The 13,472-nt window shown below is 37.4% G+C and overlaps 1 protein-coding gene across 1 annotated transcript in view; it reads left to right on the top strand.

Moving 5' to 3' along the window:
• KIAA0825 (KIAA0825 ortholog) overlaps nucleotides 1-13,472 on the top strand; it is a 427,876-nt gene that overhangs the window by 189,805 nt on the left and 224,599 nt on the right. The window contains exons 16-17 of the mRNA XM_060201180.1: nucleotides 4,602-5,010; nucleotides 12,420-12,579. Coding sequence (XP_060057163.1) covers nucleotides 4,602-5,010; nucleotides 12,420-12,579 — 569 coding nt within the window. The remainder of the gene's footprint in view (nucleotides 1-4,601; nucleotides 5,011-12,419; nucleotides 12,580-13,472) is intronic.

The following is a 13,472-nucleotide window of genomic DNA, read 5'->3' as shown; positions in this document are numbered from 1 at the left end:
CCGGGTTGACGCTCGCAGGGGTCTGTGATGAGGTGTTTGTTCTTTACCTCAGCTGACTGCCAACTCTGTTTCCAAGAGACTGGAACAGAGAAGTTCAGTGTAGGCGTAGGGGACCAGATTGGGTGACGAGACGTCAAGCGTTGGACAGGGTGGGCGAAGATATCCGCGTATATTGGCAGGTCTGGTCGAGCGTAGACGTGGGAAATGAACTTAGATGATGCTGCATCCCGACAAAAAACAATGGCTGCTAGAAGCAATGAAGTCATGCAAGCAGTGACCCCTAGTGAGAGCCCTGGAGGTAAAAACTAAAAGAAGTGCTATAATTTCACAAGCAGTTATTGATACACTTTTTTTTTGTGAAAAAATGTATTTATATTCATTAGTAATTTTTTTCACCTATGACAACCAATAAAACTAAATATTGAAACAATTTAGAACCTGAGTTTGAATCACTGTATCAGAGTGTTAAGTTGTATTTTCAAAATACTACAGCATACTGATACACAGGTTCAATGAAAAAGTTGTATGGCTGGTTTAAAAAAAGAAAAACATAGACATAGAGTCTAAATAAACATTTGAAGTAAACAGTAAATAATAAAGTATATTGAATCACATTACCCTCAATAAATTATTAATATTAATTACTTTTACATAGAGAGAGTATGAGACCACAGCACCAAAGCTTCCTTCTGTGGGGTCTGGCTCAAACCCAAGTCGCACACGTAGCAAAGCAGCGCACTATCCTAGTGAGCTATTCCGCAGGCTCTGTCCTCAGGACATTATTAAAGTGAAGATTTTCTTTTACCTTTAACTCATTCACTGTAAATTTCTTCTTTACGTGTTTTATAAACTACAACATCTATTATCGTCAGTAGTACATGCATAGGAAGGAAGAAATCATTAGCACATAAATATTTAATGTTGCATTCATTCAGAAACATACTTCTTCACACAATCTAGCCTGAAATCAGGCCGAGTCTTAAAATATTGTATGTGGGTAAAACTGTGTGTGTGTTTGTGTTTTTGTGTATGTGTGTGTGTGTGTGTGTGCGCGCGCGCGTGCACACATGCAGAGATATAGCTTAGGAAGAAATCAACTTAACAGAAACAAAAAAAAATGAATGTGTGACTTTCTTTTCATTTATTATTATTATTTTTTTACTGCCACCAGGGTTATTGCTAGGGCTTGGTGCCTGCCAGACGAATCCACCACTCCCAAAGACTCACTTTCTTTCCCCCCCCCCTCCCTCCTTTCCTTCCTTCCTTCCTTCCTTGCTTCCTTCCTGTCTTTCTATCTTTCTGTCTTTCTATCTTTATTTGATAGGACTGAGAGAAATTGAGAGAGAACAGGGCGATAGAGAGAAAGACACCTGTTTGTGAAGCAAAGCCCCTACTAGAGGGGACTGGGGACTTGAACCTATGCCCTTGCCTTGGAAATATTTGCACTTAACTGGTTGTGCCACCACTTGGCTCCCAGTGTGTGACTTTCATAAAAGATTCCTCCCTCGTGTATTGTTAGCATCATCATAAACTCAAATCCTCAGGATTTGTAGAATGGATTTACTAATTTGTCATCAGCTTAGAGATTCTGTTTGGAATTTGCCTTAAGCTTTAAAAAGTAATTGAGGATTTGAGTACCTGCAGTTCTTCAATTTTGTAAAATATCAGTAGAACTGCAGTTGTAGAAAGAAATTGGTAATCTTCATCTAATATCTACTTTTATTGTCAAATGTTTACTCAATATCTGCAGTTAATCTCTCTTTAGGATAGTGAGACTATGCTATAATCTTTTAAACCAAAAATCTGACAGTCACACAGGTAGTTTAAGACACAAAAACATAAAGAACAATAAAGCATTTCTAATAATTTAAGAACACAGAAGAAAGAGGTCACAAAGGAGCTTTTGCATTTGCTTTATCTATATTTTTAGCCTCATCTAGGCATAGTCATTCAAATAAAAAGAAAATATAAAAAATGATTTTTATTAACTAGTGAACTATGTGCTTTCACATTTATTATTTTATTAAAACAGTCATATGAGCTCATTCAAATATGCAATGTCTATATTCATTACTGATTTATAAATACTATTATAGTTAATTTTAAAGATGATCTTTAAGGTGTTATGAATTTCAGAAACATCAACAAACAAGACATATTTTCTAGGAAAACATAGTTGGCTTGTTATTTCCTACTGTAAAGCAGAATATCTCTTTAAATATTAAAAGTTACCTTAAAATCTTTTACATTGTTTTATTATTTCATTTAGTAAAAACAATTAAAATGTTTTCTGAAAAATAATGGCTATATCTTTCAATTCATTTAACTCCAATGTTCAGATTAAATTATGTATATAATGGATTAAAATACTGTGTCTGACTTTGGGCTGTCCAAGGAACTATGAAGTCCTTTTGTTGTTATTGCTTATTTGTTTTTCCCATACTTTTGAGAATCTTTTTGATCTAGTAGTAAAGACTAGATAAAACTAACAAAGACATAAATAACTGTACAATATAAATAAAAGTAGATGACAGTGCAGAAGATGACACAACATACTATGAACCTAATTACTAAAATAGTCATATGGATAATATATTGGACTAACTTCATATAAGAGAGAGGGGATTGAACCTAGAGTTGAAGAATTGGTTGACCTGTACAGAGTATAGGGTATTCCCTGTGAGAACAATTACATATCCAGAAACTTGAAAACAAAACAATCAAGCAAAGATAAGGTGTTCAGAAACTGGCTGAGACTGGACTGGGGACTTTTTTTTTTATAGCAACCCTTTACTGAGGAGAGTAAAACATTGGAGAGCAGCTGAAACATGAGTAGCAGAGTAATTAGATAGTAAAATTCATAGTAAGTGAAACTGCCTATATGATCTTGGGAGGTTCTGGACATAGCCTGGAGCAGGGTGATGAGTTGGGAGAGGACTGTAAGATTTCAGTTGTCGTTAGTGAGGAAAAGTTAGTAGCTGTGACCACAGAGAAAAAAACAGATGTCAGAAATAAGGGCTAGGATCACTGTGACTCCTGTTCTAGTATGGAAGATTGACTAAGAAATTTAAAAAGAAGAAATTGAGGGAGGATGGAAAAGAGGGGAAAAAAGAGGGGAGGAGAATCAGGAGAGCCAACCTACTTTGAGATGAAAACAATGTATTTTAGTTAGATTGAGTTAATAGTGAGTAGGACAGAGAAGTAGAATGTACAATAAAAAGCTCAAGTTGTAGGACTAGGAGCTCGAAGAAAGTCTAAGACTTCCTGGGGTCATCTCGGAGAGTGGTTTGAAACCAAGGGAGATTTTGCCCATTTGGGGCATTTGTTAGTAGATACTTTTGGTTGTCATAGCAGAGATGGTTGATGCTGGTGTCTAGTGAGTGGAGGCCAGACATAGGGCCATCGTGTAATTCACCAGATTGCACTTCACTACAAAGAACTATCCAACCCAAAATGTTAAAGGTCTTAAAGTTGAGAAATCCTGATTAAGAGAGGGAGGATTGAGGTATCCTTTAGGAAAAAATAGCACAGATATTGGAAAACATAGGAAACTATCAGTCAATAGGTCAATGACTTCTTTGAAAATATCTATATTTGAGACTGTACAAAGTGTAGCAAGCGTGAAACACAGGCAAGGAATAGTGGTAGAGGTAAGAATGAGCTATCTTGTTATTTATTTTACTTAACAATTGTTTTTAACAGCTGTATATATGTGCTTCGAAGTACTGGGAACACAACAATGCCCTCATGGAGGTTATATTCCAGTGGAGAGTAACAAGTAATGATTAAATTAAATTACTATTATATGATGAGAAATGCTGTATCAAAGACAACAAAATGGGGTCAAAGGATAAAAGAGATTATCATGGAGGGCTAGAATGAGATGATTGCTTTAGGTGAGATGGGAAGGAAAGTTTCTCTGCCAAGATGTGTGCTAAAGAACTAAAGGAAGAGAAACCAGTTCTGACAAGAGCTGAGCTAATTGTTATGGATTCCCAGGAGGACAACAAAAGTTTACAGAGGAGTCAGTAGTCTCCTCAATCGCTATCTAATAGGACATGGCCGGTGCGCCGCTATGTTCCATCGCTGGGGAGCCAGAGACGACCCGAACTGCCCCTGCGGCTCCAGACAGACTATGACCCACATAGTCAACAACTGCCACCTCTCCAGATTCAAAGGAGGTCTCGAAACTTTACATCAGGCTCAACCTGATGCTGTTGACTGGCTACGGAAGAAGGGCAAACATTAGAAGAAGAAGTAGTCTCAAAGATTTAAGGGATCTAACTGGAGCTCCTTTGCATTTGTTAATTAGGAGGACATTTGGGCCCACTAAAGCCATGTCTTAATAGATAAAAATTTAAATAATAAGTAGGAACTTTCTAATCTCTTGTGGAATTAAAAAATCAAGTTTAGGATTTGGGGATTTTTAGGCAGTACTACAAGGGACTCCAGTAGAGTTCTGTTGGAATATGTCAAACACTTGCTCTTCTCAACAATTTTCTCCACAAAAATGAGACATCCCCACACAGCCCTCAAAACAACACAGTGCTAGAACTCAAATGCTAATATTAATCATACCTTTTCTTTCTTTTCTTCCCCAGGCTTCACAAGGCTTGCTGCTCAGGCAGTATCTATTGTAATCAGCAAGTTACCTACGGTGATTGCATGTTTGCCTCCCTCAATTAAATACTTCTTTTTTCTGTCTGAGAGAAAAATGTCAAAAAACTTTGTTGAATTGAAGAAAGCTGGCCTGCTTGTCTGGAACTTGATTGTAATTATATGTCGGATATTTGAGGATGGAAACACTGTGGAACTTTTAACAGGTGCCTCCCTTGACAGATGGAGTAAAGAGAAACTCGGTTTAATCTGTGTGTGTTTGGAAAGCATCATGGGAGAGCAGACAAGTAGCCCTAATCAAATGACCCAGAAGGTCATACAGAGCATTGAACAGCAAAAGCCCCACTGGATTGAATGCCAATTGTTGAAAGCAAGGAAATTGAGCTCAGAATGGTAAAGTGATGTTTTTCTTTTACAGGATTTCATCAAACATATTGACAATAACAAAATCACCAATAAACAACAGATGAATATGGTTGATTAAATAGCGTACTCACTTAGCTAGTTTTATGTTCATTTTCACGGAATTAGAAAAGAGAAATATTCCATTAAAAACTGAATTGTAAGACAATTCTTGTCTTAGCAAAAATATGAACCCAGTGGATACACTGGGACATTATACTTGTTTAGTTACCATCTTGAGGTTTCTGATTAAAAGAGTGGTAGTTAAACCCAGGAGAATTTGGTTTCACTCCTTTTCAATGTGCAAGCAGGTATCTAGTGGATAGCCTAGAGGGTTTTGTAAATGCATTTGGGCATGGAGATTAAATTAAGAAGGAATTAATGAACATAAAAGGCTTTTATTGCTTTCTGTGTACCTGATTGTCAAAAAAAGGTACACATTTTTCATCTAGTAATATAAGAATCCCAGAGGGCAACTGGGGCATATCACACTGGAGCTATAAACACACCCAGCTGTTTCTGTATGAAAATGTCAGCCTTCCCATAGGGTTGTCACTAAGAGCTGAGTGATTTGTGGTGCCGCAAAGATTTTTAAGGGTCCCTGATGAATTTAAATATGTACATAGAGCACTTCTGCCTTCAAATTAGTCCTCAGGATAGAACTGTATGATATTGGTAGTAGAATTACACTTCAGATGGTCAACAGACCTCTGTCACTCCCACCCCCCTTTTTTTACACCACTCATACTTTTCTCCATTGTCTTAAAATATATCCATATTACTATCAGTTAAATATAGCTTTTTGTCTGAAGTGACAAATTGTTACTTTTTATATACATGATATTGATTGAGAACTCAGGCTTTGAAATCAGTCAAATGTAAGTCCCTTGTAAATGAAGTATCTTGTGCATGTTATACAGTCTTGCCCATCATTGTTTTCAGAGATAACACCAGGATAATATAATTTTTTTGAAAATTAAGTAACATCCACTGGTTTTTTTTTGCATTAAGCTAGTAAACTACAAGCATTTGTGATTTAATAGACTACATTGTACTCATTGATTAGTGTTTTGATAATGAATACTTTATATTGGTTCATATTAATCTATAAGACAATGTTAGGGGACAGGTGGTGGCATATCAGGCAGAGCACACGCACAAGGAACCAGGTTTAAGCCCCAGTCCCCATCTGCAGCGGGGAAGCTTCATGATTGGGGAAATGCTGTTGTAGGTCTCTCTCCCCACCCCACTCCACCCCACAGACACCTTACACATTCTCCTTCCCTCTCACTTTATCTGTCTCTGTTCTAAATAAATAAATAAAATATTTTGGAAGGGACAATGCTAATGACCCTGGTGGTGGTACACCTGCTTGAGAGCACGTGCTACATTGTGCAAGGACCTGGGTTTCAGTCTCCACCTGCAGGGGGACATCTTTGTGAGTGGTGAAGCAGTGTTACAACTGTCTCTCTGTCTCATTCCCTCTCTATCACCCCTTCCCTCTTGATTTCTGGCTGTCTTTATCAAATAAATACAGGTAACTAAAAAAAAAATTTTAATGTAAACCCAAATGGAAAGATATGGTTTTGGTCATAATTTGGGTGTCCTGTGATGAGGAATTATATTTGTGGCCAGGCATATGCTTAGGAACATTGACAATGGCCTTTTTAATCTTTACATTTATACTTAGTAGCAGTTTATAGGCTTTCAATACAGTGACTGAAAGAATATCTGTGTCATTGTGACAGCAGTTATAAAAACTGTAAAAAAAAAAAAAAGTTAAATTGTAGTTCTGGGTATAGTTACAAAGTTTAATTAATATTCATGCTGATTTAGGAGCTCCTCTATAAGTAAGATCAGCCTAAAGTAATATCCCAGAATTTTACTTGAGGCTACCTATAGGAGCCTAAAGGTATTTTTTTCCTTAAAAGTTTATTTCAGTTTACATTTGTATAAACTGCACCAACAGATTTGTTAGAATTTTTTTTCTGCATCCCTTATTTTCTATAGAAAAGAGCTGTCTTGCTATGGGGTGGGTTAGCTAATTGTTGTTACAATACACATTCAAAATGAAGAGTTGCTAACATTTTTCAAATGTTTTTCAAGCCATAAAGGTACTAAATATGTATTTTATAGCTGTGTAACTTGCACAATGCAATGCAATGCTCAGATGATATCAATATGCAAAAATGCAATTTTAAAGTTATTGCATGTATTTGCGAAATAATTTAATTTTAACTTCTTAATGCACTTCAATAATCTCTTTTTAAAATTTTATTTATAAAAAGCAAACACTTGGCAAAACCATAGGATAAGAGAGGTACAACTCCACACATTTCCCACCACCAGAACTCCATATCCCATCCCCTCCCTTGATAGCTTTCCTAATCTTTATTTTTATTTTTTAATTATTTATAAAAAGGAAACACTGATGAGACCATAGGCTAAGAAGGGTACAACTCCAGACAACTCCTACCACCAGAACACTGTATCCCATCCCCTCCCCTGATAGCTTTCCTATTCTTTAACCCTCTGGGAGTATGGACCCAAGGTCATTGTGGGATGCAGAAGGTGGCTTCTGTAATTGTTTCCCAGGTGAACATGGGCATTGACAGGTTGATCCATACTCCCAGACTGCCTCTCTCTTTCCCTAATGGGGCAGGGTTCTGGGGAAGCGGAGCTCCAGGACACATTGGTGGGGCCATCTGTCCAGGGAAGTCTGGTTGGCATCATGGTATCATCTGGAACCTGGTGGCTAAAAAGAGAGTTAACATATAAAGCCAAACAAATTGTTGATTAATCATGGACCTAAAGGCTGGAGTAGTGCAGATGAAGATGGGGGGGGGGGTCTTAATTTTGTAGATAGGAAGTAGGCCTATTTTAGTTATATTCCAAAGGGCCCATGACTATACTAGGTTTTTTGTGTTTTTTTTTTTTTTTTCCCTGAGCCTGAAATCTGATATGCAGGTGGATCCAAGTTATTGTCTAGGGAGATGATGTCATGGCTGGAAAAAGGATCAGAAAGTTGAATCAGGGAAGAGAGTAGCTCCCAAATATGGGAAATGTGTATAAATATTGTTGACTGTAAACCCTATCGATTTGATGTGATCTGGGGCCCAAATTCAGCTTAGGAGCCTATGTGACCTCAGTATCCCTGTAGATCTGAGCTCACATTCTGTGATCATGAGTAGGAACATTTCTCCTAGTCCACAGAAAGGCCACTAGCCCAGCCAGATGTCTTAGAGTAGGAACATTTCAAACTGTCCCAATATCAGGATCCATCTTCCTCAGTTGTAGCATAGAGTATGTTGTCTAGCCTCCCTTCTCTACCATTGCTGATCCAATTTGAGGGCAAGGTTCTATGGGGGCCCACAAAGGGATATTGTCTTGTTCCAGATAGAGATGACCGGTAACAATGGAGAGAGGAATTTATTGGAAGTTTAGGCCCATCGTGTCTGTTTGGGAATCTCAGGATGCCCCTTAATAGGGCCCCAGCTGATGAGGTGGCCTGATAGTGACTAAAGAGTCATCGTTAACTTATGCCAGTCTCTTGCCCTTATTCAGCTTTTGCAGTCCTTGCTTTGATGAGGTTAGCTTTGGAGTGAGGGAAGTGTAATAGGAAGTAAGTGAGGAGGGTATCTAGTCTAAGTAGACATTATTTCATTAGAAACTTTATACTGACTCACTGCAGACTATTGTGTACTTTTGCTTTCAGGTATATATTTTGCCCTAATTTATTGATACATGTGAACATATGCTCTGTCTCATGGGACCTGGTCTATATCTAGGTTTGGAGACTTTGTTAGAAAGTGAACCTCCTGGAATAGAATAAGAGAATCCTATGAAAAGAAAGGTCTCACCTGAGTAATGAGGGTGAAGGGTTGACATTCCATGCCTGAGTCTCTGGACACAGTCTAAGGTGAAGCATGCTGAGGTGGTACTCATTGTTGATTAGGTTGGGGTTGGTAGATGCAATATCATTTGGTGTAAATCGAGAGAAGCATGCAGGAAAGTGGAGCCCCACCCTGGAGGTTGCAGGACTGGGGGGAAAATATAGGCTCTATAGAGGAAGTGGGAGGTTCTTGCTGTCTTAGGGTTTGAGAAGGCAATAGATAGTTAATGCTATAATCATACTATTTGGCAATTGGGTTAACTTTGAAATATCCCTTTGTTAGGATTTGCTGTATCCTACACATCATCACCATAATTCATGTCCTTTGACATTATTTGTATATAGTTGTCCCACTGGATGCTTCCTTTCTCCCTGGCCTAAGCTTTTAAGAGAGTCAACATATCAAAGACTCAGCCTATGGTCTGTGCATTAAAAAGTTTGAGATATTCAATCAAATTTCCCCTGTCATATTAATTAAATAATAATTTATATGACCACAAATTAATAGGAGTGTACATAAACACCTTTCCCACCACCAAGACTGTTTCCAACTCCCACCCCACCCCCACCCCGTGAAGCTGTGAAGCCGAACACCCACCCTCACCCTGAATCCAGGGTTTTTATTTTGGTGCCCTACCCAAATTCAGTCAAATCCTGCTTTGAGTTTCCCTTTCTGTTCTTCTTTCTCAACTTCTGTTTATGAGTGGGATCATCCCATACTCATCTTTGTCTTTCTGAGTTAGCTCACTTAATATAATTCCTTCTTGCTCCATCCAAGATGGGTCAGAGAAGGTGGGTTCATTGTTCTTCATAGCTGTGTAGTACTCCATTGTGTATATATACCACAGCTTTCTCAGCCACTCATCTGTTGTTGGGCACCTGGGTTGCTTCCAGGTTTTAGCTATTACAAATTGTGCTGCTATGAACGTAGGTGTACACATATCTTTTTTGTTGGGTGTTATGGAGTTTTTGAGGTTTACCTCTAGGAGAGAAGTTACTGGGTCATATAGAAGGTCTATGTCTAGCCTTGTGAGAGTTCTCCAGACTGCTCTCCACAGAGGTTGGACCAATTTACATTCCCATCAGCAGTGCAGAAGGGTTCCTTTGTCCCCTCAGCCTCTCCAGCATTTGTTGCTGCTGTCTTTTTTGATGTATGCCATTCTCACAAGGGTGAGGTGGTATCTCAATGTTGTCTTTATTTGCATTTCTCTGACAATCAGCGACCTGGAGCAATTTTTCATATGTTAGTTAGCCTTTTGGATCTCTTCTGTAGTGAATGTTCTGTTCATATCCTCTGCCCATTTTTGGATGGGGTCATTTGCTTTTTTTGTTGCTAAGTTTGCTGAGCTCTTTGTATAATTTGGTTATTAGTCTTTTGTTTGATGTATGGCATGTGAAGATCTTCTCCCAGTCTGTGAGGGGTCTCTTTGTGTGATAGTTTCTTTGGCTCAATTAATCTCTTCCAAGTTCTAGTCACTATCAGAATATTTCTTCCTGACTGGTTTCAAAATGATTTTGTAATGTACATATGAACTCCCACCTCTACATGTTTCTTATAAGTCTATGATCATTTGGTTTATAGTTCTAGGCTGGGGGAAATGTATTTCAAGCTACGATGTCTTTGTTAAAATGGAAGGTTGACTTGGCTTTACCATAAGCCTTTTTTTTTTTTAAGTGTGGCATTGTCAGCATTTAAACTATAATAGTTCTTCTGTTAAGATAAATGAAATCTTCATTCTCCATGAAGATTATCTCAAAACTACAGAATATCACTTAGCTAGATTTCTTTCACTTGCATCCAGATTTAACTTTGATTATATGGAAATTGTGAAAATAACTGCAGTGGAAATGTGGCAGCTGTAAGCATTGCTTGTCTTGCATTTTGCCTGAAAGCATTACTATTCATTAAAATAACCTTCACTTTGTAGTAACACTCAAGCTGTAAACAGTCTGCTTAGATTCTGGAGAACACGCAGTCCAAAAAGTAAAGAAATGTCTGTCTTTGCAAAGTAATTTGTCGAGTTGAAGATTATTGTTTTTCATCATCGTGACCCTGACTTGGCTGGTTGGGTGCATATACAGATTAAGATTAATGCAGTTATTCGTTGGGTAAGGTCTGCCTCTTTCAGGGCACATTCTCCCTAATGACATGATTGATAGGCAGTCCCAAATCCAGGGAGGAACTCATTAATCATAGCATTGACTGAATCCAATCATTTGCTTCACCTGCACAGTGACGGACAGGAAAGGATACAATTCAGGGCTGACACTGAGACGCTTCTTTGTCAGAGGGCCTCAACTTTTTCAGTACCAGTCTCTACAAAATCTGACAAGAACATTTTCTTGCAACCTGTATGCATGCAGTTTCAGACATTTTTTCTGAAAACTTGTTTTTGAGATAAGGTTTTTGGATTTATAAGGCACTTCTACTGCTAATAATATATCAAGAGTGGGATTTGCTTTATTTTAAAACAAGACTTACGTGGATCTTAAAGTTTTTTTTTTTTTCTAAGAGAAAAATGGTTTGAAGCTACATGTGGAAGCAATATAAAAGTTAATGTCCAGCAGCTGGGTATCATTTGGTTTAGTCTTCAGGTCAGCGGCACTGACTCTTACCATAACTAATTTTATAATCATGGCAAAATCTCAGTAATGAACTGCAGTATAATGATGATTACACGACAGTAAATGTCATTTAGTCTGGAAAAGAGTGGAAAACTACACATTTGCTGAGGAAAACTTAGATCACATAGCCTAACATGATCTTAATAGCAGCTGTAATGAGAAAATTCATATGAAATAGACATGATGTAAGTTGAGTCTCATGATTTTTTTTTTGCACATGTATGGGCTGAGATTTTAATGTTATGTCATTCATTATAACTTTATATATAATGTTCAGTTATCAATAACCATATGCATTCTTGTAAAATAAGGAGGCATATGTTTTAAAAAGGCAACAAGTGCCAAGGAGCCAATTTAAGATACCCAGTTATAATCACACCACCAGAAAGCACCAAACCTATATTTAGCACAATAGGCTCCCCTCTTTGACACTTTAATTAGTCGTTAATATGTTCTAAGACAGGTATAAAGAGGAATCTACAAAAGACAGAATACCAAAGCTATTTCTGGTATCAAAGATACTTTTTTATCTTCAAAGAGAAAATACAAATTAATTCTTAGATGTTCTTAAAGAGAAATGTTTTGTTTTCATCCCTTGATTATAACAATTTCAACAATTGCAAAATGGGAAAATGTTTTATAGATAGAAGTGTCACTGCAATAAAGAAATGTTCTGAAAGAAGTGATTCAATTTTTTAGATATGCTTTCAGGTGCTTGGTTCTTGGGTACTGTTTATATGAGTAGTAGCAGTTTGGGAAGGCAAAGTCTTATGGGTGCTTTGACTATGAGATTTACATCGACTCTCTACACTCAATCTCTTTCATTAGTTTCTATCTTTATAATTCCTCACCACCGATACTTATGTGCTTTCTTTGTATTTAGTGCCTTCATGACGAAAGAAAAAAGTGCGGCCTCAGAAGAAAGAGATACTGCTCTTGAACTGACTGAGCAGAAAATAAACATGATGGTCCTGGATATCTGCCACAAACCAGGTGGCAGCGAGTACCTGAGGCAAATTTATCACATCATGCGGCTCAATGAGGTAGGGAAAAGGCCTTTTTACCAAGCAATTAGGTGTGTACTGGCCTGAGGCAGCGTCTGCTGGCAGCTAAGGGTTAGTCAAGGAGGTGATAATACTTCTTAAAGTCAATACCAAACTCAATATTGCATTATTAATAGAATCTATTCAGCCCCGGCTGTTCTGCATTTGTACAGCAAAAGCTTCACTGAAACTATATAGGTTTTATTTATATGATTTAAACAATAACACGGCTCATAAACTCAGTTCAGTTCTGAATTGCATAGACTAAAGGTGTAGTTTGGGAATTGTGTGTTTGTGACTGTTAAGTTGATAAAAATCTGGTGTTTGTGAAATGAATGATTTTCTGAAGAGGGATGTGTAGCCCTTCTGGAGATGTCATACTTGCATTGATAAGTTGACGATATATTACATAATGAAAAACTTCAGAAGAATATTAAAACCTATCTAGACCAACAAGATTAACCCCAGGAAATGCATTAATGCACAGACACTGGTTATAACTAATGCCATGCTTGTTCATCCTTCTGTTGGGTTATGCCCCTGACCATGCATGCCTCTGATTGTTTAACAGAAATGTAGAGAGCATTCATGTTTGTTATTTATTTGAAATATTGCAAATTTGCTAGTTTAATGAGGTTTTTAATTTGATCATATGTATCTGAAACAGAATGTGACATCTAATGTGGATTTGTGTTTTGTTAATATTTGCAAACATGAGTACATTTTGGAGTAGTAGTATATATTATGAATAATAAAAGTAAATAGTATCTTATCTCAATGCATTGTATCTTAAAATCATAATTCCAAGCAGTAATTTCTACCATAGCATTTTACAACCCAGTTATAGAAATATTCTACCTACCCACTGCTACCTATCTGAAAGTCATTTCAGG

The sequence above is a fragment of the Erinaceus europaeus genome, chromosome 11, assembly GCF_950295315.1.
Source record: "Erinaceus europaeus chromosome 11, mEriEur2.1, whole genome shotgun sequence".
In the NCBI taxonomy this organism is placed as follows: domain Eukaryota; kingdom Metazoa; phylum Chordata; class Mammalia; order Eulipotyphla; family Erinaceidae; genus Erinaceus; species Erinaceus europaeus.
Note: the sequence above shows the minus strand (reverse complement) of the source record. Positions and strands in the feature narration are given on the sequence as shown.